This window comes from Mauremys reevesii, linkage group 7 (assembly GCF_016161935.1).
Source record: "Mauremys reevesii isolate NIE-2019 linkage group 7, ASM1616193v1, whole genome shotgun sequence".
Classification (NCBI taxonomy): domain Eukaryota; kingdom Metazoa; phylum Chordata; order Testudines; family Geoemydidae; genus Mauremys; species Mauremys reevesii.
The window spans coordinates 81,669,543-81,696,188 of NC_052629.1; the positions used below are offsets into that span (position 1 = coordinate 81,669,543).

Genomic DNA, 26,646 nt, shown 5'->3' on the forward strand with positions numbered 1-26,646 from the left:
CTTGTCTATGCTTGGAAACTTCAGTGAGTAGCTATTCATATCATATTAATTATTCCAGAATAACTGTTTGGTAAAGTTTCCCAGTGTAGACAAACCCTTACAACTGGTGTAGACTGTAAGTTCTCCTGAGCGAGGATCAAATCTACATCTTCATATAGGTCATAGTGCCACAATGGATGTGCTACTCTACTCTACGCAATGTGTTACCTGCTATATGGAGCTAATAGTAGTAATGGTTTAGTTGAGGTGTTGACACAGCTTGCAGTAGTGCGTGCACAGCTGCCATTTCTCTAAAGATACCCCATGTTGACTGGATCACTGTCCTTTTGTCATGTGCTCCTGGGAAGAGTGAGAACTCCCCGAGCACTCAAAGATTTGACTCTTTGAGAGACCGATAGGTGAGCCTCATTCTGTGATTTTTGTTATTGTATCAAGTAGCCCCCTGTTATAGTGGCCAAAAATGTCGAGCCCCTATATTGCCTGTTTACAGGCTGTGCTGTGCTTCCTTGAGAAACCTGGGGAACCAAGTGAGATCACACTGTAGTGGATTGTGTGGTCAGAGTCTAAAGCAGCGGTAGTGTAGAACTTCCAGGAGAGCATTCTCTTCCGTCTCTCATGCATTGGTGAACATTGTGGTCAGGGGAGGGAGTGATCTTCATTCTGTAATAATTATGCTAATGACATTTACTCCCACTTTTGTCTGGTGGCTGCAGGAAGACATCTCACTAAGTGGCTACCAGAAGCATGTGTCGTCCTGCTCTGCCCCAGCCCCGCTGACTGCAGCTGAACAGGAGCTCCAGCAAATCCGCATTAATGAGGTGAGAGGCTGGGTTTGAGAGATGGGGAAAGGATTTGTATCAGCAATGGATGCAAAACAGTTAATGCTGGGAGCTGTTGCTTCCAGACAGGGAGATGCATTAAGCTGTGAAGTAGCCTCTCCAGGGAAAGACTGGCTGACTCCTCACTTGGAATATACACAACTAGACTCTACAAAATGCCAGCAAATGTACTGTGGGAATTAGAGCTGTGTTGGCAGAGAGATGGACTGGGTATGACACTCTCTGATTCTGCGTGGGCCTTGCCGTGGGAGCCACACCCAGCCAGTGCAGGGAGACAGACAGGAAAGACTCAAATGAAAAATACCAGCAGCCAAAGCAAAAGGGTCCAATCAAAACATGGCAAAGCTGCCTTATAATTGAGCCAGTTTCACTTTAAATGATTTTGTGCCTTTATTTTTAAAGCTACAACTGCCATTTTATGTTTGGCTAAATCTCTGAAAGCAAAATTTGCCATCCATGTTCTTTAAAACTAACGCACAAAATAAACTCACTGAAGCCTTTTATATGCTTACGCGTTTGCTCACAGTTCTGTTTGATTTCCCCTGCTGTAGTTGGTTGGCAAATGATGGTTTAACATCCAAAGCAGAGCAGGAGGCTGCATTCTGAACACTGCTGTAGGCATTAGCACTGTTATCAAGCAGAACCCAGAACTTGTACTCCAGGGGAAGGGCAGGAAGAAATGATTTTCAGCCATGTTTTTTCTGAAATGTGCTTAACACCATTCTCTTAGCACCCAGAAATGTACTAGGTACTTCCTGAAAAGACAGTCCTGTCACAAGGGGCTCGGATTCGAAACTTTAGGTGTGACATGATGGGCAGGGATGTGAAACAAAAGGAGGGACTGGGCCGAGGAAGAATGGGGTGACAGCAGTACGATCAAGTGGATACTTTCCTGGCCTCTGTACTTCGTGGTGGTTCTGTGTGTGGGCATGTGCATGCAGATAATTTAGGGAGGAGACAGTGAATGTTATTGATGCACTTATGGAGGACATCCTGGGAAGAGTGAGATTTCAGGAGGAATTTCATTCGGCAAATAGAGGCTTGTGGGATGAGGGGAGCATTCCATGTATAGGAGGCAGCGTAAAAATGGCACCGAGACTTAACAGAGAGAGACAAGCACTCCATAAACAATGGCATTATTGGAGGGGTGATCTGAGAGGCAGGGCTGGATAAGTAGGGAGCATAAAGGTAATAATTGGAGATATACCAATCTCCTAGAACTGGAAGGGACCTTGAAAGGTCATCGAGTCCAGCCCCTGCCTTCACTAGCAGGACCAATTTTTGCCCCAGATCCCTAAGTGGCCCCCTCAAGGATTGAACTCTCAACCCTGGGTTTAGCAGGCCAATGCTCAAGCCACTGAGCTATCCCTTCTCCTACTTGTCTGTGTTTCTGAAGCCTACCCTATATAAGAGGTGCAGAATACAACATGATCCAATTCCAATATTTATCTGATAGACGCAAGGCTGGAGATTTCTTCTGCCAGTGATCTCTCAGCCAGTCTATCTTGTCATACTCAGATATTTGCCTCTTCAGTCTGTACCAATGCACTGTGGGGAGAAGCCTTCTGACTTTTCTGCTTTTCACTTCACCTGTCTGTCTTCCCTTCAGATTTTTATTTCAAACCAGTCTCTGTTAGAGTGGTGACATCAGTGTTACAGATTTGCGGTCGCTAATCGGCTTCTGGCCCCATTGTTCCCTTCCCTATTGCTTCCCGCAGCCCATAAACCTAATCTCTCCAGATCAGTCTGGATTTGTTCGCTGTGTTCCTCCACATTTGCTGCTGCCTTAAATTTGTGTCCTCTGAAAACTCAGATGTTAGATTGTGCCTCTTCCCTCAAGGTCATTGGTGGACCTGGCAGGGTCTGAATTCAGCTGCCTGAGCTTTGCAGGGCATGTTGAAGGCATCTTGAGGTTCTGGGGTGCTGCTGAGACTGGGGAGCTCAGCCCAGGTAAAATTCCAAAATTTATACAAATCCTGATGACCGCCCCCATTTCTATTCCCTTCCCCAGAAACACACACTTATCACCTCTTCCCCTGGAGTAATTTTCTCCTTTCCCCTCTAGCACTCCAATAGGATTGGAGACAGAACTATAGTTATGTTTCAGCACCACACACACATTTTGTATTATAATCCTTAGTTTGAGAAGGTGTCTATCCTCTTGTCCCCCCTGAGCATCATGCTCTTTCACTCAGCACATCAGTCTGTGATGCGGTCTCCCGAAGAGACCTTGCTTTACCCTCACCGAGCTGTTCAGCTAAAGCACTTGAGATTCTAGCCCATCTGTCGGATAGGATCTATTACAGTAGTACGCTTGGTGCTAAAATGTACCTATCAGTGTTTCTGATCTCTTCCCCTACTCCTGATATCAGGCTCCCAGCTCTGCTACAGCCTTTCTTTGCCCTTTCGATGGGTTGGTGATGCTGACATGCTCCAAAGAGAATCCTGTCTCCTGAGTCAGGCCACTGCTCCCTGTAACCTGGTGCTGAAATGTGGAGGGATTGAACAGGGTGCTGGTTCTGGATGCAGTTCAGAATGTTGATTTCCATCTATAAAGCCCTAAATAGTCTCTGACTTGCCCCTTTCACAGTAGCTTTTGATCCGCAGCATGGAGCTTATCAGGAGGCAGTGGCATGGCTTTCTCTGAGCGGCCGTGACACTGGTAATCCTTCCCATTGGGAGTTCAGCGTAGCCCAGGTTTTGTAGCTCTTAGAGCATGGTGCTTGCGCGCCATTTTCCTGGTCTGAGGATGCTGGGAGCCCCTTAGTTATTGGTCTCTCTGGGTCTGGTTTATGTTCTTGGGGGTTAGGGCACAGCTGTATTGGGTGATGGGGGCTGATGCCAAAGGTGTTCCGAACACGTTACTTTATGTGCAGTAAATAGCATCAAGACACCCTGCAGATGATGTGTAATAGACAAACAGGCAGAGACAGGGGTTCCATCAGGGAAGCAGAAATCTCTCACTTAAATACATAGAAGAGAAGCTGATTAGAGGCAAATATAGTGTAGTGAGAGAAATTGATCAGCATTAGCTTTGTAGCTAAATGGGGGGCAAACGAGAGCGCGACCTGCTGCTAGTGTGTTCCGGCAGAGCATCAAGCTAGTATTGGCTCTGCAGCTTTGCATGTAGCGGCCCTCTCCTTCTGGCCTCTGTCATGCTTGCCCGACTGGCTCGCTCACTGTTGTTGGATTAAGTGCTTTTTGGGTGTGTCTTGCAGGATAAAGTTGCCCAGGTAAGTGCCTCCTGTTGCTGCTCATCTTCTGATTGCTGTCTTTGGTGTTTGCTTTCCCCCATTGAATAAGGGGGCATGTATTCAATAAGTGTCCTGCTAGGTGCATGGTGTGTCACGACTCACGTTCTAAGGATACACTGTCCCTTGTGTAGAATTCTGAAGTCGAGCCACTGAAATATTAGAACAACAACAAAAAATGCTGTCTGCATGAATGTAAATAGTCACTGCGGTGTTTTGGTTGGGGTTTTTAAAGACACAAACCCCAGGAAATTAAATGATGGCTCCCAAAGCACCTGTATCTTGGCTCATTGATCTAGATACCGTTACCCTTTTAGAGAGGAAGGGTAGTCTAGTGGTTAGCACAGGATCTACCTCCTGGTTTCCAGCTCTGTCACTCACTTCTTCTCTGTGCACTTGAAAACTTGACTTTACCTCTGAGCCTCAGTTTATCCATTACTAAAAAAGGCCTAATACTCTGTCCCACATGGGGGTCTGTCTGAATTATGTAATATTTGTAAAGCATTTTGAGATGCTAGGGGAAAAGGTGTGTGCATGTGTATCCACATACAATGTGACTTAGTTACACTTGCTTTGGGACCCAGAACTTCAATTTCCTGACTCCCCCACCCATACAAATTTAAAAAACATGTCCTTTGAGGGAACACTGATCATAAAGCCAGGTAACTGTGCACTTATTGCATTGCATTTACATGCAGGGCTGGCTCTAGACCCCAGCGCGCCAAGCGTGCGCTTGGGGCGGAGGCAGGCAGCTCCGGTGGACCTCCCGCAGTGCCTGCGGCAGGTCCACCGGAGTCGCGGGACCAGTGGACCCTCCGCAGGCACGTCTGCAGGAGGTCCACCAGAGCCACGGGACCGGCGACCGCCAGAGCGCCCCCCGCAGCGTGCCGCCCTGCTTGGGGCGGCGCAAATCCTAGAGCTGCCCCTGTTTACATGTATCTGGTTTTACATAGCTCAGTGGTTTGAGCATTGGCCTGCTAAACCCAGGGTTGTGAGTTCAATCCTTGAGGAGGCCACTTAGGGATCTGGGGCAAAAATTGGTCCTGCTAGTGAAGGCAGGGGCTGGACTCAATGACCTTTCAAGGTCCCTTCCAGTTCTAGGAGATTGGTATATCTCCAATTATTAAAAAAAAAATTATTATTATTAAATTAATTTGCAAGCCTGACAGTGAATCGTTCCCTTCATCTGTCTTTCTCAATCACATATGCCACTGCTATGTCAGGTTGCTCATGAGCTCTAGGTAGGCTGGACTTAGGCGTGGAGAATTTCTTGATCCTGGAACACAAAGAAAATGTGTAAATTAAAGATCAAGGCTGGCAGCTATAAGTAGTAGCTGGGACTTGATTGTACAGTCCACCAGGAAAAAGTTGACTACAAATTCCACAAAGCTTAATTATTAAACTCTCTAGAATTCTGTGGGTGACAAGGGGCACTGTTACCATTTAAAAAAAAAAAGGTGGGGGATTTGGGGTGTGTTGTGACCCGCACTGTTTCCCATGTGTGTTTCTTCCTTTTTCCTGTAGATACAATTTCAAATGCATCTCTGTTCTGTTCACTTTCTGTTCCAATGCATGTGTGACTGAATAATATCTGGTCCAAATCTGTTGTGTGGTGTTGCTGTTGCCTTCCACCTCAGAGGTGGCTGTATTTCTGGGGGGGTTCAAGTGATGCTTACATTAATCTGTTTGGAAAAAACTCTCATATTCTTGCGGATCCTTCAAAATTAGACAAACTTCCATAAATAGAAGGGTGGTGTTGGTGCCAGGAGTGGGGTTTGGTGTTCAGCTTCCTAGAATCAGAAATGTAGGGCTGGAATTGACCTCTAGTCCAGCCCCTTTACTGAGGAAGGGCCAAGAAAACCTAGACCGCCCCTGACAGGTTTGTCCAACCTGTTCTTAAACACCTCCAAAGATGGGGATTCCACATCCTTCCTTTGAAGCTTTTTCCTGTGCTTAACGATCCTTATTGTTAAAGCTTCCTAATACTTAACCTGAATCTCCTTTGCTGCAGATTAAGCCAGTTACTTCTTGTCCTACCATCACTAGATACAGAGAACAATTGTTCACCATCCTCTTTATAAGAGGATATTTAAACCATATTTGAAGACTGTTATCAAGTCCCCTCTAGTCTTGTTTTCTCATGACTAAACATGCCCATTTCCTCCCCAATCTTTCCTCGTAGGCAGATTTTCTAAACCTTTTATCATTTTTGTTGCTGCTGTCTGGACTGTCTCCAAGTTGTCTGCCTCTTTCTTAAAGCGTGACACCCAGAACTGGACACAGTACTGTAGCTGAGGCCTCACCAGTGCTGAGTAGAGCAGGATAATTACCTCCCATGTCTTACATAACGATTCTCCTGTTAAGGCTTATATTCTGGGCTGTATTTTCACAACTACATCACATTGCTGATTCATATTCAATTTATGTTCCTCTAGAACCCCCAGATCCTTTGCAGCAGTACTATTGCCTAGCCAGTTATTCACTTAGGAAGGAAAAATTAAATGCACAACTACAAAAGGGAAGTACTTTACAGTTGTCTTTAATGAATTACAACTTGTGGATTTCAGACCAATTTTGAATTCTAGTCCTGTCTTCCAAGGTGCTCCCAGCTTGGTCTGCAAATGTTCTGAGCGAATGCTCCACTCCATTACCCAAGTCATTAATGAAATATTAAATGGTTCTGGACTCAGGACTGATCCCTGTCTGAACCCACTAGGTATGTCCTTCCAGTTTGACAGTGAACTGTTGATAACTACTCTTTGAGTTTGGTCTTTCAACCAGTTGTGCACCCACCTAATAGTAATTTCATCTAGTCTGCATTTCTCTAATTTGCTTATGAGAATGTCATGTGGGATTGTGTCAGAGGCCTTACTAAAATCATGATGCATCATGTCTACTGCTTCTCCTCCCACCCACAAACCAGTAACCCTGTCAAAGAAGTAAACTAGGTTGGTTTGGCATGATTTGTTCTTGACAAATCCATGCTGGCTATTCCTTATCGCCTTGTTATCCTGATCGCCTTGTTATCCTGTAGGTGATTGCAAATGGAATGTTTAATAACTTGTTCCAGTATCTTTCCAGGTTCCAAAGTTAAGCCTATGGTCTGTAAATCCCCAAGTCCTCTTTGTTCCCCTTTTTAAAGATAGGTATATTTGCCCTTCTCCAGTCTTCTGGGACCTCACCTGTTGTTCATAAGTCCTCCTGCGTCACTGAAATAATTTCAAACCAGCATCAGCAGTGTCATCCATTGCTCTGGTTCATTGGTTCAGACTGGGAAAGTCTTGTTGCCCAGAAACCTGGGGCAAGGAAAAGTGCTGGATAAGCAAGTGACCCTGTCTGGTGACAATGACCTCAGACACAACACTTAACTGCTTGTCAAAGAAGGGGGGGCCCAAGCTGCTGAACAAAGAGAACAGAATCTCTTCAAAGGCAGTGGCAGATGAAGGGAGTGAGCAAAGCAACAGAGCTGCCAGTCAAAGGGGAGGATGTCAGCCACAGAAATAACGCTCTAGGACAAGAGGATGGGCCATGGAACAGGTGAACAAGCCAGAGGCTGAGCCAAAGGGTACATCTACACTACCCACTGGATCGGCGGGTAGTGATCGATCCCTGATCGCTCTGCTGTTGACTCCTGTACTCCACTGTGGCGAGAGGAGGAAGCGGAGTCGACGGGGGAGCGGCAGCAGTCGACCCTGCACCATGAGGACATGAGGTAGGTCAACCTAAGATGCATCAACTTCAGCTGTGCCATTCCTATAGCTGTAGTTGCATATCTTAGGTTGATCCCCTCCCCAGCGTAGACCAGGCCTTAGTTGAATGTGTTAATGCTTTGATAGAGGTCTGTGGTGAGAGATGGAATGTGGGCTTCTCAGGTAGTTATCTCATCTCAGGTAGTTATCTCATGAGAGACCGTTATCTTATCAGAAAGGCAAGCGATAGTATAGTTTGCTGCCCAAGCCAAAGTAGGCTTTCCAGTAGAATAAACTACAGTTTGAGTCTCTTGCTGCTAGGGCCAGACATATTAACTTTCAAATCTGTGCTCAATTTACATGCTATTTTAAAACACATTTCTGCAAAAATTGTCTGTACAAGACTATCCATGTAAAAAATGTCTGGAACACATCAAACCACTCTGCAAGGTGCAGGTATTAAAAAAAAAAAACCCATCAGGCTGAATCAGCAGAAGGTAAGACTGAAGGCTTCAGCCTGAGAAAGTGTAAAGCACACGGCCCAGAAGAGGATGTAGGCAAAAAGATATGAGAAACATCGATATAATTGTACTTTCTAGAATTCACAGAAGCAAAATATCCATGGGTTTCATGTTGACAGGATGAGTTCTGTGCATGTTTGGTTTGCAGAAAGCGTGGGAAACTTCTTATAAGGTGTGAGACCTCGAATGTTTTCATGCATCTTACATGACTATTCTGCTGCTCATGTGAAATACATGGAAACAGCTAATTTCCTTTCTTCCATAAGAAGCTGCTATTAGGTTGCTTTTTAAATGCAGTGGAGAGACTAAAAAAAAGTGAAAGCATTTGAGGGTTTGAACACCACTTACACAATCACAAAATACGATTTCATTTTTAGGGTTTAAAATACCATGCCTTAAGCTTGGGTCGAATTATATCTGACATGCAGGAAGAAAAGATTATATAGCTGTTTGCTAATGGATCTGCTGATAGGTCTGTAGCAAGAGTCAGCATACAGCCCATCTGTACAGGGTAGGAATCCTGCACTCTCCGCTGTTATAATATACCTGGAATCTGAGGCATCTGTGGTATCCCATAAGCAATAAAAATAGCTTAAGAGTGGTGGGAACAAGGCAAAATAATTCAAACCAAAACCAGTTGGGGTCTGAATGTAGAAGGTGCAGCAGTGAGAATAGGCTGTTTGATTTATTAGAGCACACCTGTCAGTTACTGGGCATTGTGGTACAGAACAGGTGAATGGAGGCCTGGTTTTCACTGCCAAAAAAAGTGTGTTGTAGTTTTTAGTTTGAGGTAGCTAGGTGAGATGAACCACAGATGAGGGGTGTAGGTTTGGTCCCATCTAGCGTCCTCATGATAAAAACTACAGGTGCCTTGTGTTTCTGCTACAGTTTTACAGTGCGATAGCTAACACACATTTGTTATCCTGTAGTTTAAAACCCCACACCTGTTTTTAATGAAGCCACAGCCAGTGTCTCTCTGGAATACCAGTTTTGTGTATGGATTCAAAACCAGCCAGGGCTGCATTAGTTGGGAGTGGATCTAATCAACTGATAATTAAATGCAAAAACCATCGATCTTGCAAACTTTGTGGCGTTGATGCAAAGACTCCAGGTCAGAAATTCCAAAATATAAAGTAAACTCAGCCTTACTGCACATCCTGTATGTTTAATGGTGTCTACAGATAATAGATTAAGGCTTACATTTAACAAGGGAAAGGAGGAGAGAATACTGTGATTATGGTATGTGGTAGATTTAACGTTGCCAGAGCAACCTTAAACCTTTTGGGATTTTCTGACGTTTGAGCATTCAATCTTTCAGCCTTACTGTTGCATTAACGTTGATCCCCCTTCACCTTCGGTAATTTCCTATGCATTTAAAGGGAAAATTAGAATCTGGAGGTATTGTGCTAGTGAATTCCTTTTTCCACACCAATTTACTTTCTGAAGCTTATAGCTCCTCTAGTTTTGCCAGCCAAGCATGTATGCTCTTTGAATCAACGTGCCCACTTCCCTAACTTCACTGCATCCATTTGAAGTGCACCCATCTAGAATTAAGCACCTTGCCTAACATGCAGTTAATTTTCAAACACTAATATAGTGGTTACATTCAAACCATTTTTTAACTAAGCTAAGCACTAGCTCCATGAAATGTGGCATGGTCATAGACCTCAAACTTCAGACATTTGTCCTGTAGCCCTGTCTAAAAGTATGTTTTTAAATTATTATTTTGGAATATTTTTAAATGGAAGAAGTGTATTTATTTTCCCTCCACTCAAAATCTCTTGATAAAAGTTTGTTGCAACTCTCTCACCTTCAGGCAGAGACCAGCGATAGAAAATTTCAGCCCAACACTTTTGAGTTAGTGGCTGGAAACTGAAAGTTTCCTAGGTTCTATAATATTGTAACATCCATGGCCACTGAAGCTGCCAATTTGCTGTATGCTATGGCAACTTGAAACATCACAGGAACAGCAGAAGGATCTGGGTTTATCCCTGCTGTTCCTGTGACAGTGCATCTCTTTTAGCATTGTTGAGCCTATGAAACACAGTCGGTGCCCATTCCGTTCAGTAGGGGGCAGTGATATGCACACACTACACCAGGGGTGAGCAAACTATGGCCTGGGGGCTGCATCTGGCCCTCCAGATGTTTTAATCTGGCCCTCGAGCTCCAGCCGGGGAGCGGGGTCGGGGGCTTGACCCACTCCGTGCGGCTCCCAGAAGCAGTGGCATGTCTCCCCTCTGGCTCCTATGCATAGGGGCAGCCAGGGGGCTCCACATGCTTTCCCTGCCCCAGGCACCGCCCCTTTGCACTGCTCCCATTGGCCAGTAACCATAGTCCATGGGAGCTGTAGGGTGGCGCCTGCGGACAGGGCAGTGCACAGAGCCGCCTGGCCAGGTCGCAGCATAGGAGCCAGAGGGGGGACAAGCCGCTGCTTCTGGGAGCTGTTTGAGGTAAGCACCGCCCGGAGCCTGCACCCCTGACCCCCTCCATGCCCCAACCCCCTGTCCCAGCCCTGATCCCCCTCCGGCCCTCTGAACCCCTCGATCCCAGCCCGGAGCACCCTCCTGCTTCCCCAACCCCTCATTCCCAGCCCCATCCCAGAGTTCATACCCCCAGCCTGGAGCCCCTTCCCGCACCCGGCACTCCTCATTTCTTGCCCCACCCCAGAGCCTGCACCCCCAGCCAGAGCCCTCATCTCCCCCCCCCCACACACACACACACTCCAACCCCCAATTCCGTGAGCATCCATGGCCTGCCATACCATTTCCATACCCAGGTTTGGCCCTTGGGCCACAAAGTTTGCCCACCCCTGCACTAGACTGTTCATTACAACATATTGCACATGCCTCAAGCCTTTGTTTGAAGTTAGTAGCGAAAGAGCTATCTGGTGGCAACATTTGTGGGGTGTTGATGTCCTGGATTAAGATATTCATCCCATTCTAATGTACCTGGATCTAGGTCTTGGATGGTGATGCTCTGGGTAGCTCTTGAGAGAGCGATGGGCCGATTAATCAAAGGGCATTACAATTTTTTAATACCGATTTCTACAGCTTATGCTGAATCCTTAGCTCTCTATTCATGCTAGTCCTGCCTGTGGAGATGCCACCCTTTTGTGTGAGCGTCGATCTGGGCAGGAGATGGTACTCAGACCCCCAACAGTATTTATTTATGGAGAACCTAACATTGCTCCACTAAAAAAAACTCTCAGCCCTGGCCTGAAGATCATCTGCCTTCTGTGGCACTATGGTATGTTTGGTCTTTGATTCTTCAAGACCTCTAGATCACTGCTCCTGAAACATTTTTTTTCCAGAAGAGAGATCCTTGTATGGATCCGCCTCCCCTTCTAACTCCCCAGTCGCCTATTTCTTGGCTTTCATTAATTCCCCCGAACACTGGGAGGCGCTCTGGACCACAGCTGAGCCATGGACTGCAATTTGGGATCCTCTGCTCTAGAGAGAATCATCCAAAATGTGTGAGGGGTCAGTGATGACTGAAGAGCCAAAAAGGCCACAACAAAGAGTTGCTGAAGGTGTCCAGAGTCCTCTTCTCTAGTTGTCTTCATCCTCCACCTCCCTCTGCATTAGCTTTGTCAGTCCCCACCCGACCCATGCATAATCCCATTAGCAGGTGTGAATGGACTCTCCCTTCTGGAGGTGGGTTGCTTGGCGCTGATGTTTTTCCTTGTGCTTTTTTTGTTGTTGTTGTTGTGCTCCCAGGATCTGCGCTCCCTGGCCTCCAGCAGTGAGATGGTAGGCCTCTCTCCTCCAGTGTGTCCATTCCCCTCCTCTCCTTTAAAACAATCTCCTCTGTGTGCCGTACTTTGTCCAGACACCCCCTCCCCTTCCTTAGTCAGTGTTCTCCATCCCCTTCGTTAGTTTGAGAAATGTATGGGGAGCTACCCTCTGTTTTGCTCTGAGTTGCTGATCTGATTTCTCCTCTCCCCATGCTCCCAGGACTCCTGCTTGCAGGACTCTAGCACTGAGATGGTAGGCTGGCCTCTGGATATTTTGTGCATTCTCCCCACGCCTCTGTCTTGCTCAGGAATCTCATTTTATGCCTGCTTTACTCAGTCCCATGCTCCCAATTCCTTTTGGATTATTTTCTATAGGGAATGAGCTGCTTCATGGTCATATTTGCTACCTCCTAACCTTGGAGTGTCATAGAGTTTAAGGCCAGAAGGATCGCCAAAGCATCTAGTCTGACCTACTGCATCTCACAGGCCATTAAAAACCACCCAGCCACCCGCATACTAAACCCGGCAACCCAAATTAGACAAAAGTATTACAGCCCGTGGGAGACTAGACTGTTGTATGCCACAGGTAGAGAATAGGAGGGACCAAGGCCCCCGCTGTGGCAGGGAGATGATGAAGTGAGTTATTCTCCGATAATCCTTGCAACTGACCTGCACCCCACACACTGCAAAGGGGAAAGATGCCCAAAGTCACTGCCAATCTGACCTGGAGGGAAATTCCTTCCCAACCCCATATGTGGCCATGAGTTAGACACTGAGCATGTGGACAAGAACCAGCCAGCCCAGCACCTGAGACACAGAATCCTTGTGTCACCTCAGAGCCCTGTCCCTCCCTGCTCAGTGTACCATCTCCAGCCATGGCCATCCCTGATGCTTCAGAGAAAGGAGATATAAAAAACAGAATTCATTGGGTGGAGTGGGTTAGTCTGACCCCTCCTGCTGAAGTTTTGAAGCAGGAGCTTTTAGGACCATAAGACATAAACCGGAAGTGAGCTGACCCTCACACCTTTCATGGTTAGAAATTTTCTAATTTCCAGCCTGAGTTTGCTGATGGCCAGTTAATATCTATTTGCTCTTGTGCCAACTTTGTTCGTTAGTTTAAATGGCTCTTCACCCTCCTTGATATTTACCCCTGATGTATTTATAGAGAGCAGCGATATCACCTCTCAATCTTCTTTTTGCTAGCCTGAATGAGCCAAGCTCTCCTCTTGTAGGATAGGCCCACTATTCCCCTGATCATCCTTGTAGCTCTTCTCTGCACCTGTTCCTCTTTCTCTGAGGTGTCACTAAATAACCAGAACCAGACTAACACGGCTACCCCTCTGATAAATAAGGGTTGTGAAGGCCAGAGAATCATTTTAGGGGAGAAAGAAGTGGGACCTCATGCTTCCAGCCCTGCTGGGCACATTTTCCCAAGGGGGCCACGTTTGGGGTGGAAAGCGGGGAGTGGGGGATTGTCATTTACCAGATACTTTTACTGAAACATTTGTGAAGAGTTCCTGGTCACTTCTGAGTAATTCAGGGCAATACGTTCAGTGTATGTTTGAGAAACCTGAGTTCTAGTTCCTGCTCTGTCCCTGACCTCCAGTGTGACCGTGGGCAAGTCACTTCATCTTTCGAGTGCCTTAATTTCCTCATCTGTATAAAAGGGATAATGCTACTTGCCTCCCTTGTATAAAGCACTATGGCTGAAAAGTGCTTAACAGTGTTATCCGTAACAGATAGCGCACACAATCTCGCTGGTTTGCAGCACTATAAAGATTAGCACATACAAAGGTCACTCTGGCTGCTCATGCAATTTGCAAATGTGGATAACTGCACCAAATCAAACCCATGTCCCTGTGAGATCTGGCTGTGTGCTGGTACTCAGAGGTGACTATTTCCATGGTACTTTTCATCCGTCGGCTCTAAGCCATTTTGGCTGTACTTATTTTAAAAAGTCATTGTTTTTTTTAAGAGAAAGTGAGGAGTGTTTATTTTCCTCACTCAAAAATGGCTGAACCATCTTTCCTCAAGTAAAATACCTTCCCCTGGAAGCAGAGCCTGAGCCTGAAAGATGGGTGTTCTCAGAAAGCTGTGAGCAGCTGAATCTGGGCGTCGCAATGGAAATCACTTTACAACCAGCGCCAGATAAAGTGGAACAGCCCCAACGGGAGGTAACCTTTCCACACATGGCTTTTAGAGCACATTCGGTACTCTCAGTGCTTAGCAACCTCTAGTCACCAAGCTGAAGCGGGCGTGTGAGGCTTTTCAGAGAGCCATTCTCTCCTCTGCCTTCTCTGTCACTGATGTGGCTCCGTCTCCCTGTATTCCATGTGACAGATAGTAGTGGGCTGTTGGTGCTGCCCCGCGCTGGTAGAATTCCCCAGCTCTGAGGAGGTACGCTGTGTTGCCTGCCATGTGTTTGTGCTTTGAGCTGTGTCTGAGGGATTCTTTCTCCTCTCATTCTTCACCTCCTCTCCTGAGTGGGATTTTTGTCTCTTCTTTTTAAACACTTGCACACGGAAGCTGTACTCTGAGCAACGCCTCTCACGGTGCTGAGAGAGATGTGAAGAGTAAGCTACCTGGTGGGGGAAGTTAAATTTCCAATGGAAAAAAAATCTGATTCTTTTGCTTCCCTCCTCTCCTTTCCCCCCCCCCTTTGAAGTGGATTTGGGTGCACTGGAGAGTGGATTTGTTGATGCAGAGTATTGCTTCTTAGGGTGGTCCACTGTAAGCCTTTAACATAAACGGTCATGTGCCTGTGGCTTACCTCCGCTTTCGAGGGCTTGCTCTGAGGGATTTTTCCCCATCACCGGTGGCATCCTCAGTGGGAATCTGGGGGATGGGTTTGCACTACCACTTCTTATCCAGAGCTAATGGTGCACAAATGCTACAGTCGATTGTTTATTGGAAGGCTATATTGAGAATTAAAAATTGCAAACAAAATCTTGCTATGTCATAACACTCCAAAATTTGAAAAACACAGTGGGTGTTTGGAGGAGAGATTATTTATTACAGTAGCACCTGGGAACCCCAGTCAAGGACCAGGACCCCATTGTGTTAGGTGCTGTACAAACACAGAACAAAGCTGGAGAGTTGCAGAGCAAGTCCTGGGATGGCACTGGAGGACCCGGCAACCAAGGATGTTGCCGTCTCACGAGACCCTAAGCAGATTCTCCTCAGAGCTCTACTGAAGATGTCCTTGCATGGCAAAACTGGCTAAAGCCATTGTGCAACAAGGGGTTTTTGTGGCTGAGAAATGTGGGCCCCAAATGCTAGAGAATGGAAGTACAGTTTGATCAAGAAAATACCATAGTCGCTTCCCATTCCTGTTTCATTTGAAGTCCCCCAATGACAGCTGCAGCATCCCATGTGCTTGATTGTCTCTCTCATGCACAATGACAAGCTGAGGGCATCTTCCGCCAGTGAAAACTTTCCTCACCACTCATCCACTTAGGCAGAGATTAGCTGTGGGGAAAACTGATCATCGAGACTTTTCTCTGAACACACAGCAGCCCACGTGAACAAGATGCCCTGGAAGTCTGTGGGAAGATGTGCTTCCAGGTGGCACTCAGAGTAGATTTTCTGTGGTCCTTGCCTCTCACTTCACATGGCCACATAAATCTCTGGACCAGCCCTCCAGAATGAACAGCAGGGCTGCTTGAGACCAAAGAATTCCCCTGCCTTGGGAAGCCTTAAAGGGGCCAAGCAGCCCAGTGCCCAGTGTTTGGTTTAGTGTTGGCTGTCTGACAGCTGTATTTTTATTAGAAAACTGAGAATTTTGGTGAAGGTAGAGGACTATTGAATTTTGTTGGCATTGTGGCATCTGTGACTTTTGCTAGGACGCTCCCCTGTATGTCCATGTAAATTGGTGCAGCAGGCTTGGAATCTCTCCTGCCTCTCTCTCGATCTTGGGCAACAGGCTGCTGCTACTGAATTCTGAAGACGTTCAAATGAGAATAAGGGACATGAGGGGTGTCTAGGTCAATAACCCCCCTACTTTATTACATGGTATGTCTTAAGGTGCTTGTGATGGTGGTGTCTGAGTTGTTGCTTAGCTGTAACGTTCCAGTGAATCCTAAGGATGGGGAAGAGAAATCTTCTACCCCTTCTCCCTTTGCTTCTCAGCAGCTTCCTTATTGGTGCAATCTCTGAGATTAGTTCCTCAACCCTTAGCGGGGTCATCCCCTTAAATTTAAGAGCAGAGGTGCTGAAAGTGGCCTGTCTTCCTGCTTGTGTTAACCGTGACAAGCCCCAGGCTCAATGTGATCTCCATCAGTGGTGAATTCCATAGCTGAGGGCCCTCTTTGGAGAGTGCCCTGTCCCGGGCACCAGTGGGAATGACCTCCTTGTCCCCATTGAATATAGTTGCTTCAGGGCGTGAGTGCCTAGTGTCCAAGTTCTGCCCAACTCCATTTAGGACCTGAGAGATAAGTGGCAGGACTCTGAGATGTACCTGGTCCGGCAGAGTTAGTGTGATCTCCGGATGGTTCGCTGCACTATGGAGGTGGGACGCTCCATGTTGCACCAGCTGTTGGTTTCCAGGTGGCCTTCAGAGTCCTCCCCAGGGGCAGCATATTGCAATAGTGCAGCCTCGAGGGGCCACGGCACGTGGATGCCTGTTTGTCTGGGATGGGAGTGTACAATCTCTTGGCCAGTGGCATGGATTCTGGAGTGCTTCTGCTGACTGGGTGTCCGTGTGCTGCTCAGGATCACTCCTCACTGCTGCCCTGGCCCTCTATGTTCTCTGGGGCGTGGGGGCTGGTTTTTCATACAACCATGCACTTGTCTCCCATGGCAGGCAGGCTATGACCCTTCTCCCTGGGGTTAAGGTTCTTAATGAGGCAAAGCAAAGGGTGTTCCCTCAGCTTTGATCAGCCTGGAAAGCACTGCAGCTGGCATGTGGGCATCCCTGTGGGCATGCCATCCTGGCAGGTGCTGCTCTCCTGGCGAGGGCTGCCCAGGAGATCCTGTTGCTCAGTGAGCTGTGAGTGACCCATTCTGGCTGGGTTAGAGTAGCACAGTTTGTGTTTGGGTTTGTTCCCTTTATCCCACCCCCCTCCTCCTCTTCCTCCTCACTGGCTTTGTCTCGGTCCAGTCTGACGTTGGGGTCTCTGCTTCCAGGTGAAGACTGAGATCAGTGTGGAGAGTAAACACCAGACTCTGCAGGGCCTGGCTTTCCCACTGCAGCCTGATGCGCAGCAGGCCATCCAGTTGTTAAAGCAGAAGAAAATCAATTACATCCAGCTGGTAAGGAGGCAGTGGCAGTCGCCCTTGCACTTTTCAGTTCCCCCAGCTCCTGCCCCGGCCCTCGGGCTCTCCCTGCGCCTGCTGAGCCTCTGAGCGTTGATTTCAGTGTTTTATGCTGAACTCTTTCTCCCTTCCCCTTTAACCAGAAACTGGATCTCGAGCGGGAGACTATAGACCTGGTCCATACAAATGCCACGGAGCTAGCAGACCTCCCCAAAAGGATCCCCCAGGACTCCGGTCGCTATCATTTCTTCCTGTACAAGCACTCTCATGAGGGAGACTACCTGGAGTCTGTGGGTAAGCTCAGCCTTCTCGACCTGTACCCCCCTAGGAGAGGGAATGCCTGGGTCAGACGGTTTCCCCCTGCCCTAGGCAGATGTGGTGTTATTCTGCGTTCTGCTCATGTGCGCAGTGCAGTGTTCCTGTGTAATCTCTGGCTGGAGCAAGGCCTACCTTCCCCTCCACACGGGCCGCTACTACTCCAGTGAATGAGTCAGTAGGCAGATGCCTTTGCTGGCCTGCTGTCGTCCTGGCAGGCAGACGGCTATTCGTTTTGTTCTTGCCATGCTGTTCTTATCCTCAGTTGTTTTGGGATCTTGAACCCCTTCTCTTCAGCGGAAGGACAAGAAAGGGTGTTTGCTCATTCACCTGCCACCAGTGCCTCGGATGCCAGCAGAGGACCCCTTAAACCAGGGCCCTTGACCCACACTGCTGCTGAAGAAGTGCTATGGAAGCCAATGCCGAGGATGTATCTGGGGCAGTCCGGTTGCAGGCACCAGAATGTTTAGTCCTAGGAAGAGGAAGCTGTTTGGCTGGAGGAGGCTTTTTCTCTTGATTTTTTTAGTTTCCTCTCCATGGTGGTTTTATTGTCTCAGTCCTGTCTATGGTAGCAAGCTTGGCATGGGACTGCATGTGTGGCACTCTTGTGAGCATGCAGGGCTGAGGACTGGATTCTCACTGCTGGATCTCAGTTTGCATATGTTCCTCAACTTTTAAGTCTGGGGTGATGTTGACCGTCTTGCACTCTCTTGCAGTGTTCATCTATTCCATGCCTGGGTACAAGTGCGGCATTAAGGAGCGTATGCTGTACTCCAGCTGCAAGAGCCGGCTGCTCGACACTGTGGAGCAGGAGTTCTCCCTGGAGATCATAAAGAAGGTAAATCCGTGTTTCCTGCCTTGTCTCCTAACACTTGGCCAGCAGGTCATGCCCCCCAGCTGGACAATGGAGAGAGCAGATGCACATCTTTCTGCCAGTCTCTGGGGGGCGTGAAAAAAGAGGAGGGAGTGGACTTGTTGTCGGGTGTTCCAAAGGGAACCCACCTGAGAGCTGAGCAAGGGAACATTTAAGGTGAACATCCAAGGGCACTGTCCTACTGATGTCTAAGAGAAGTAGCGAAATCCCCATCCCTTCAGTCATTTCAGAGTGGCCTGGGGAGCATATAGGAGAACATACTAAAGGGGCCAATGGAGGACTGTTTCCTCAGGGGTAGACTAGAGCAGTGCTTCTCAGCCTTTTTGATCCCAGAGACTAGCTTGCTGCTTCAGGGAGATGTCAGGGACCGACGCTGGTCCACAGACCAGTTGTTGAGAAACGCTGGACTAGAGGACCTCATAAGTCTCTTCCCATCTCAAATGTCTGATTTAAAAACCAGCATCAAATCAATGGAGGTTGGGCTTATTTTTGGGTCTGAGATGGGTTTTCTGTCTGTCCTGAAATCTTGTCTCAAACGGGGTCAGGCACCAGCTCAGCCATGTGAGGCTGTCAGCTGCCCCTGTCCTTCCTCCTGCTTTTCACGGCCTTTCACTGCGAGGCTCTGGTGCCCTTTTATCCATCCCCTCATAGAGGGTGCAAATCTGAACTAGCGTTCACCTGCACTGATGTGTGAGTGTTAGGGATGTTGTCTGTCACATCAGTTGCCACAGTCCCTCCCAAGGGCGGCCGCAGAGCAGGCATTTTAAATGGCTGGTGGAGAGGCTGGCTGGTGGCATGGGGCCAAGGTAATTGCTTCCCACCAAAGGCTGCCTGGAGCATGGTGATTGTGCCAGTGACGCCCCAGGAAGCCATATAGCTCTGAAGAACAGGAAGTCTCAGTTCCCTAAGCCCAGTCAGATGTGAGAGTGCAGAGGACGCTGTGGGCGGAAAGGAGGGAGTTGATTTTCTCCAGGGGTCATTGAGGCGCAGAGGGCAGCGGTGAGGGGCTCTTGTTTCAGAGCTGGGGGGGAGAAGGCTCCCGTTCTCTCCCCACAGTGGCTCAAGGGCATCAGGAACCAGCATTGTGGAGTTAACCCCTCCCCCCGTGCCGTTTGTGTGCCAGATCGAGATTGACGATGGAGCAGAGCTGACTGCAGAGTTCCTGTATGACGAGGTCCACCCCAAGCAGCACGCCTTCAAGCAGGCATTCGCCAAGCCCAAGGGCCCCGTGGGGAAACGGGGACAGAAGCGACTGATCAAAGGGCCGGGGGAGAACGGCGAGGACAGTTAGATCCCAAAGGGCAGGAAGCCGGGTCAGGAATAGGACTGTGAACTTCCGATGGCACCCAGAAGGGCCGTGTCGACGGGATCCACGTCTCCACTTCTGAGCCTGCCCGCTGAGCCCGGAGAGGCTTTCCCTCCCTCTCTTCTTTAGTAAAATCATTAACACCTGGCTTCATTGGGGGGAGGGGGGGCCAAAGAATCTGGGGCAGGGGAGGGATCTGTGCGTGTTTTTATTTTCTGTTCCCCCTCGCTCTTTTGTTGTGTAATTCCTGAGCAGAATGGTTGTTCTAGTCTGAAATGAGATTTAAACTGATGCTCTTGCGACTTCACCTGCCTTGTGACCTGGTTTACCTGGTGCCTGCACTGACTGAAGGGCTCACTTACCAATAAGCCGTGTTATGCAGTGGCCTTAGAATGAAATCCTGGTTGGGGTTGATCTGATGGTGAAAACCAAAGGGTTTCCCCCTCCCCTTGAATGTGTTGCTACAGACCTCTGCTATCTGTGTCCAAGTCCCTAAATCTTGACAACTCCCCTCTATGGAACGGTCCCCTCAGCTGGTCAGTGCCCTGGTACATACGTGCCAGATGGCTGGCCCCCTTGGGGAGGCAGCCAGCTCTGCTGGTGTGTGGGATCTGGGGAGCATGGGGCAGGAATGCTGCCCTGGCATTCCCAGCCACAGCAGGGCAACTTCACCCTGAGGCTGGCAGGCTTGGCATGAACGCACTCAATGGGCAGGTGGTCTGTGATCAGTGACCCCCCCCCACCTCCCCAAGAGCAATGGCATGCTGTCTAGGTGAGTGAAAGCCAGGCAGTTCCTCACCTCTGGGTGGAAAGGCAGTGGCTTTCGGAGAGCTGTTCTGTGTATTTCACAGTCCATGGTTTGGCTTGGATTTGTGTATCCAGGTATGAAGGCTCCTCTAGTCACCTCCATTTCCACCCATTGGCTTCTCTGGCTTACAGAGCAGCCCAGGAGAAGCCCTAGGTCTGTGGCATTGGATTCTGATCTACTAAAGGAATTTCAAGCTGTATCCTACCTGTGATATGTGAAAGGTTTGCTTCATGACAGCTGAGTTGAGAGGACAAGGGAGGCTAGCCCTGAGCCATCAACTCCTGCTGGCAGCTCTTCTTTGCCTGGGATTTGATCCTCTTGCAGCTCCAGCCATCTCCCTAGATCATGGGTCCAGTGGATCTGAACCCAGGCAGATCCACTGGACCCATGATCTCCAGTATCTGGCTCTGGGCTGCCTCACCATACTGCATTGGTGCAGGAACATATCTCATGACACTCACTCCCAGCCCTACAGCTGCATTAGCATCCTGCCCTGACTCACCAAGATCCACTCCTGAACCTCTGACACCCATTCAGTCCTGAATCCACCATCCAAAGCCACAGGGACTTCTGAACGTAGGGTAGCAACTCACAGCCAACCAGGTGTACGTTGTGCGTCCCAGTCAATCCATAACATCATTCATCCTCACACGATTGTTTAACCCTTCAGTATGCCCAGCAGTTGCATCCCCATCCTTCATGCCAGCGCTGCACTCGTCTACCAGGGCAGTGCGGGTAGCCACTTATAACTGTGGGCTACAGTACACGGTCACATTGATCATTAACGGTGCAGCTTTGCTGGTTTGGGAGAACATTAACATTAGCAGGTTTATCTGTTGCATTCTGCACTCTGGTTAGCAGGTCTGTCGTTCACCCTGACCGGGAATGCTTGGTGCCTGAAAGACTGTTGTAGATCCACGTAAACCAGGTTGGGCAAAGAGATGTCTATGTAAGAATGTTTCCCAGGGACACAGGCAAGAGCTGTGGCCCATGAGGAAAGGTGAGGTGAGCTGTGGTGGTGATGGGGAAGGAGCATGTGCTGTCCAGGCCCACATGCATTAGAGCATCAGGACCACTGCCGCGAAAGGGGGAGAGTTGTGGCTTGTGAAAATCCACCTAGTAGATGTTTGTTCCTGTGGGTCACAGTATTTAATGCACACATCATTCCAGCCCCTGGGCAGCCTCTGACTCGTCCGTTTGTACCACATCTGAGGGGGCTCAGCCTTCTGTATACAGTAGAACTGTGTGGTGTTCCATTAGACTCGAAGCCATTGTTTGTTTTGTTCTCTTGGCTGCCATGGAAACTTTAAAGGAGGTGTCAGCCAGGTTGATTTTCTGCAGCAGGGATCATCCCAATCCTTGAGGAGGAAGAGTCTGGATTGAGGTCAGCTCATCCCTTCCAGGCAGGAAATGGTGGTAACTTGGGTCTACAGTGCAAGACAAGGGAGGTGGTGAGGAAGGGATTTTACCAGCTCCCGGCTCAGCCCATCTGTCTCCTTGTTGCGAGGTTTTCAGCAGTCCTTTAGTCCCCAAGAGTTTGGCTGCTGGCCTTACCGCCTGGAACTGATCATGGCAGCGCTGGGGCAGCTGACTTCCTGATGCCCATCAGCAGGTTAGGGGTAAGTCTTGACCTGGCAGGAGACATAAGCAGTCATTGCCAGGGATTTTAGGTTAGGGGCCTTGCTCATCTTCCCTAGCATAGACTATCCAGCAGGTCCCAGTCTGAGCTGGGTTTTCACCTCCCTGGCTTTTCAGTCGAACTCTTTTGTTTCCTGCCAATAGTAATGGGAACTAGTCAGCGGGATTCTCTTGTGACCAAACCATGAAATATCCAGCCATGTGGGGGAGGGGGGAGGGGAGTATCCCTTTCTCCCTGCTCTCTAGAGGTCCAATGGCTTTACAGACCTAGACACCTGCTTTCTTCGTGGAGTGATGTAATTGCATCTTCTGTGGCACCTATTCTAATTGCACAGCCATTGCTGACATTTCTGGATGTTGCTGAACTGTCCGTTCATCTATACCTTTGGGAAAGTTATGTGAAAGGGTCCACATACGGGGTGGGTATCCTATGCATGCAAGGACCTATTCGACCCATGTTTTATATTGTGCTGTGGGACACTAACACCTGCTGGGGCATCCCTGCCATGGTGAGATCCAGTGAATAAGTGATCTGTATTAGTTCTGTCAAAGCAGAGGGTTAATTTGTCATGCTGGTGCCTCATGTTATCCCATTCCATCAGGAATGTGCGCACAGTCCACTTTTCAGGAGTGTATAATAGGCCAGGACAGCAAGTGCTGGAACAGCTGTGTTAGGAGAGTTCTAGTCTCTTTCCCTGGGCGAGGAATTGATTTCCACATCCTCATCTGGGCATAGAAGGTTCATGGGAAGTGTTTGATTACATGCTTCTGGCCACCCTTGATCCCAGGAAAAGACATGGAGACCTGGTCATCTTGTAGGCATTAAGTATCTGGGGTGGTGGTAGCTGTTGACCTATTCACTGACTTGTCACCTAAGTCTCTTCCCCATTTAGAAAAAAGTTAATCCATTTTAGAAAAGAGTCTACAATGTAAACTAGGTCACTCAGACTGTCTCTAGACCATATGTTATTTGGGCTCGTCAGTTAGTTTTGATCCCACTGTTTTGCTCTATTGATGCAAAACATCGGCATATAATAATGGCGAAGGTCCAGTTGATACTCTTCTAATACATGATCAAATGTAGCTATAGGACCTATCAGAACTTCAGTAAAGGAAGAGAAAACCCATAGCCGGCATTAGTACTTTCCCCTCCTCGCCCCACTTATTCCATAAAGTAACCCCATGCTTAAGGCAAATTCTGGTCCTGGAGTAGCTGGAATCATGTGGGATGAAGGGGTAGCCATGTAGCCACTTTTCTCCCCACTCTAAATTTGTGCCTGCGGTGGAGTTGGTGACTCTGACCACCAGACGTTTGGGAATGATGTCTGGCAGGCCTTGGGCATGGAGAGTGGCTGGGATCTTCGGAGGCTTATTGAGGAACTTAAAGGAGTCATGTAGCCTGAAGATCATCTGCCACTTCCTCAATGGGGCTGTCTGCAGTAGTTCCCTCCATCACCCCCATTTTCTTGGGTGAGTTGGAGGAAGAACCACCTACCCCCACTCTGCCCTCAAGTTGCTTTTTTTAGGGAGGGCACATTGTTGGACCTGTCCTCGGCTCCCTAGGCTACTTTGTAGATGTCACAGCAGCCTCGGAGTCACATTATCTGATCCTTCCCTAGAGAGAGGGATGGGGGAGAGAGTGGGACCACAGAGCTCATTGCATGAACTCTGTCCTCTGAATAGCTCCATCAGTCCCTACCATGGGCAGCTCTGTAGCCCCCGGCCCTTTGAGTCCCCTTCTACACCAGCCTGAACATTCTTGGGGTTAGCCAGGCCTACTCAGAGCTGGCGTGTGTGCGAGCAATGGACTAAGGTGCCCATTCCTCCTGCTAGGACATTTACCGGGCTGGCTTCTGTCCTGTGGACACCAAATCTACAAAGACCTGGTCTCCAGTCTGTCCTGGGAGTTGCATAGGCCATCCAGATGTTGTCGAATGGTGAAAGCCAAGGAAATTCTTGGTACAACCAGCACCAAATTGAATTGATTTTGATCTGGGGCCTATCTCAGCTGCCGACTGCATGGTTAAGGGCAGTTGGACATGAGCCGCCTCCGTAGGAGGATGGGGGATTTCTTGGGGCTCCCAGCAGCCCTCAAGTCCTCCAGTGCCTACCCAAACGCCAAAAGGCACACATCGGTAGTACTGTGAGCTTGTCTACACTAAGGACTTTTAGGGGGGAAATTCCCTACTGGTGCTATCGGCCTCTACAGCTGCAGCAGGGGCAGCCCTAGACAAGACTCTGTCAGCTTCTGGAGATTTTACCACTAGGTCATGGTGATAAAATTGCCAGTCATGTGCTGGAAGCAGCCTTTGTCTTATGTGCACAAGAGCTGCCGCTGCGCAGCTGAGCCAGCGATAGCTGTGTGGCAGACACAGCCTGTGGGGGGGAGAGAGGGAGCAGGCTGGGCGGCAGCGTGGGTTTGAGCTTGGGGCAAGGAGAAGCAGAACACACTGTATTCAACACTGTATTTTCTAAAGAATAAAATATTTTTAAAACAATTTGACTGCTTGTGGTTTGAGTGGAAGTTCTCTAGCTATCGCACCCTGCCTCGTGCTAACACACTCCTTCCCAGGTAGGGCCTGGTGCACTCCCACTTGACAGGTACCAGATTGGGCCCATAATTCACCTGGCAAAAGCCCTAGGTGCAGTGACGGTAACCCAGGGATGAAATGAAAGGTATGAAGTCTACACTGTCGTGCTGCAATTTGTAATATAAACCCTCTGTCTTTTTTCTCCCCTTAACAGCTTCTTCACTCAGATTTGCTAGTTTGCCATCTTCTTCCAAGTCGCTGTAAAAACATGGAATTTAGTTATTTCTTCAAAACATTGTCAGAGCTGAATTCCTCGGTAGAAAACTTTGGGGTGGGAGGGGAGAAACCAAACCAGACTGACTTCTGGAAATCCTTTTTCCTTCTCCTCTGCGCCTCTTAAATCATCGTTAACTCTCTCTCCTAGCAGTGGCGGCTCTAGGAATTTGGCCATCCCAAGCAGGGCGGCATGCCGCAGGGGGCGCGCTGCCGGTCCCGCGGCTGCGGGGGACCTCTTGCAGACGCGCCTGCAGAGGGTGTGCTGGGAGGTCCACCGAGCAGGGACCTGGCGAACCCTCCACAGTCGTGCCTGCGGGAGGTCCGCTGGTCTCACGGCTCCGGTGGACCTCCCGCAGGCATGACTGCGGAAGGTCCGCCGGAGCCGCCTGCTGCCCTGCTGGCAAAATGCCGCCCCAAGCGCGCGCTTGGCGCGCTGGGGTCTGGAGCCGGCCCTGTCTTCCAGTCAGGGTAACTTTTAGCTGCTAGCAGTGTTGAAGTAGGATAATTCATGTCTGTTCTACATCCTCTCTAAAAATCTACCTAATCTATAAGAAGGTGGCTAGTTCCCAGGTGGAAATTACCTAAGAAACCCATGGAACTTGAGTTTTTTCAACAGAGTTTTTAAATGGCCCTATAGAACTTGATTTTTTTTTAATTGTCCCTGCTGTAGAATTCTGTGGGTTGATTTAAAAACTCAATTTCCTTCACTACTATGTTCTGTGGGACTCTTCTCTGACGGGTCATAGTCTCTGGGTGAACTCTTGTTCAATATTTTCTATTACAGTAATGACCAAAGCACCCCTCAAGACTGGGTCTCTGTTGTGATAGACCCTGAACAAATGTGTATGAGGATATATTCCCTTCCCCAAAGAGCTCTGGGTATCTGCAGCTTCAAGTCAGCATGCTCTTTCAAGGATCTTCTGGCTTTTACAGCTCCTCTGTCCATCCACTTATTTCCTGAACTAGGCTAATGTCAGCTACCCAGCTCCCTGCTCTAATTGACACCTTGCTTACCCAGCTTTGGGTTGGAGAAGAATCACTTTCATGGCAGTCATCTCTCTAGACCAGATGCTGTACAGCTATTGCGCTGGTGATTCATGGGGGACTGCCTCTTCAACGTCCTGTAACAGAACAGTTCCCCCTGGGGGAGAGGGCTGTACAAAGCTACCCCTTAACAACTGGATAGCATTTTAAAAGGCAGGCTGAGGATCTGCTTTGTGATACTAAGACTGCAAGGACCCTTGGTCCATCTCAGGGTCTGGACAACTGTCCTTTAATGAGCAGCATCCCAAAGGCTATAGCCGTTCAAATAGAACTGGGCTAGTTCTGACCCTGCTGTAGTTCCCATACAGCAGAATGCTTAAGAGACTCGGGCTATAAATGGCATTTTCATAACAGATCTGCTTGAGGCGCTGCTGGACTAGCCTGACTCGTTAGCTGTGCGGTGTAGTGATGGGTAGCTGAGCTGGAGTCTGTTCTAGCTCACCTGTTGTCCGCTTAGTTCTGAGGAAGCTCTGTTGTTGACACTGTAAGGACCAAAAGGACACTAATATGGCACCCACCCTGGGAGGAAAACCTGGAAACTCACTGTCACTGTATATACAGATCCACC

The 26,646-nt window shown here is 48.6% G+C and overlaps 1 protein-coding gene across 2 annotated transcripts in view; it reads left to right on the forward strand.

Annotated features, from left to right (window-relative positions):
• TWF2 (twinfilin actin binding protein 2) overlaps window positions 1-23,324 on the forward strand; it is a 74,110-nt gene extending 50,786 nt beyond the window's left edge. Inside the window, exons 5-10 of one of the 2 annotated variants that reach the window (XM_039547172.1) lie at window positions 714-818; window positions 4,058-4,072; window positions 17,158-17,283; window positions 17,430-17,580; window positions 18,318-18,439; window positions 19,599-23,324. In XM_039547172.1, coding sequence (XP_039403106.1) covers window positions 714-818; window positions 4,058-4,072; window positions 17,158-17,283; window positions 17,430-17,580; window positions 18,318-18,439; window positions 19,599-19,766 — 687 coding nt within the window. In that variant the 3' untranslated portion in view covers window positions 19,767-23,324. The remainder of the gene's footprint in view (window positions 1-713; window positions 819-4,057; window positions 4,073-17,157; window positions 17,284-17,429; window positions 17,581-18,317; window positions 18,440-19,598) is intronic. The other variant, XM_039547173.1, reaches the window with a different exon arrangement.
• Window positions 23,325-26,646: the final 3,322 nt, after the last annotated feature.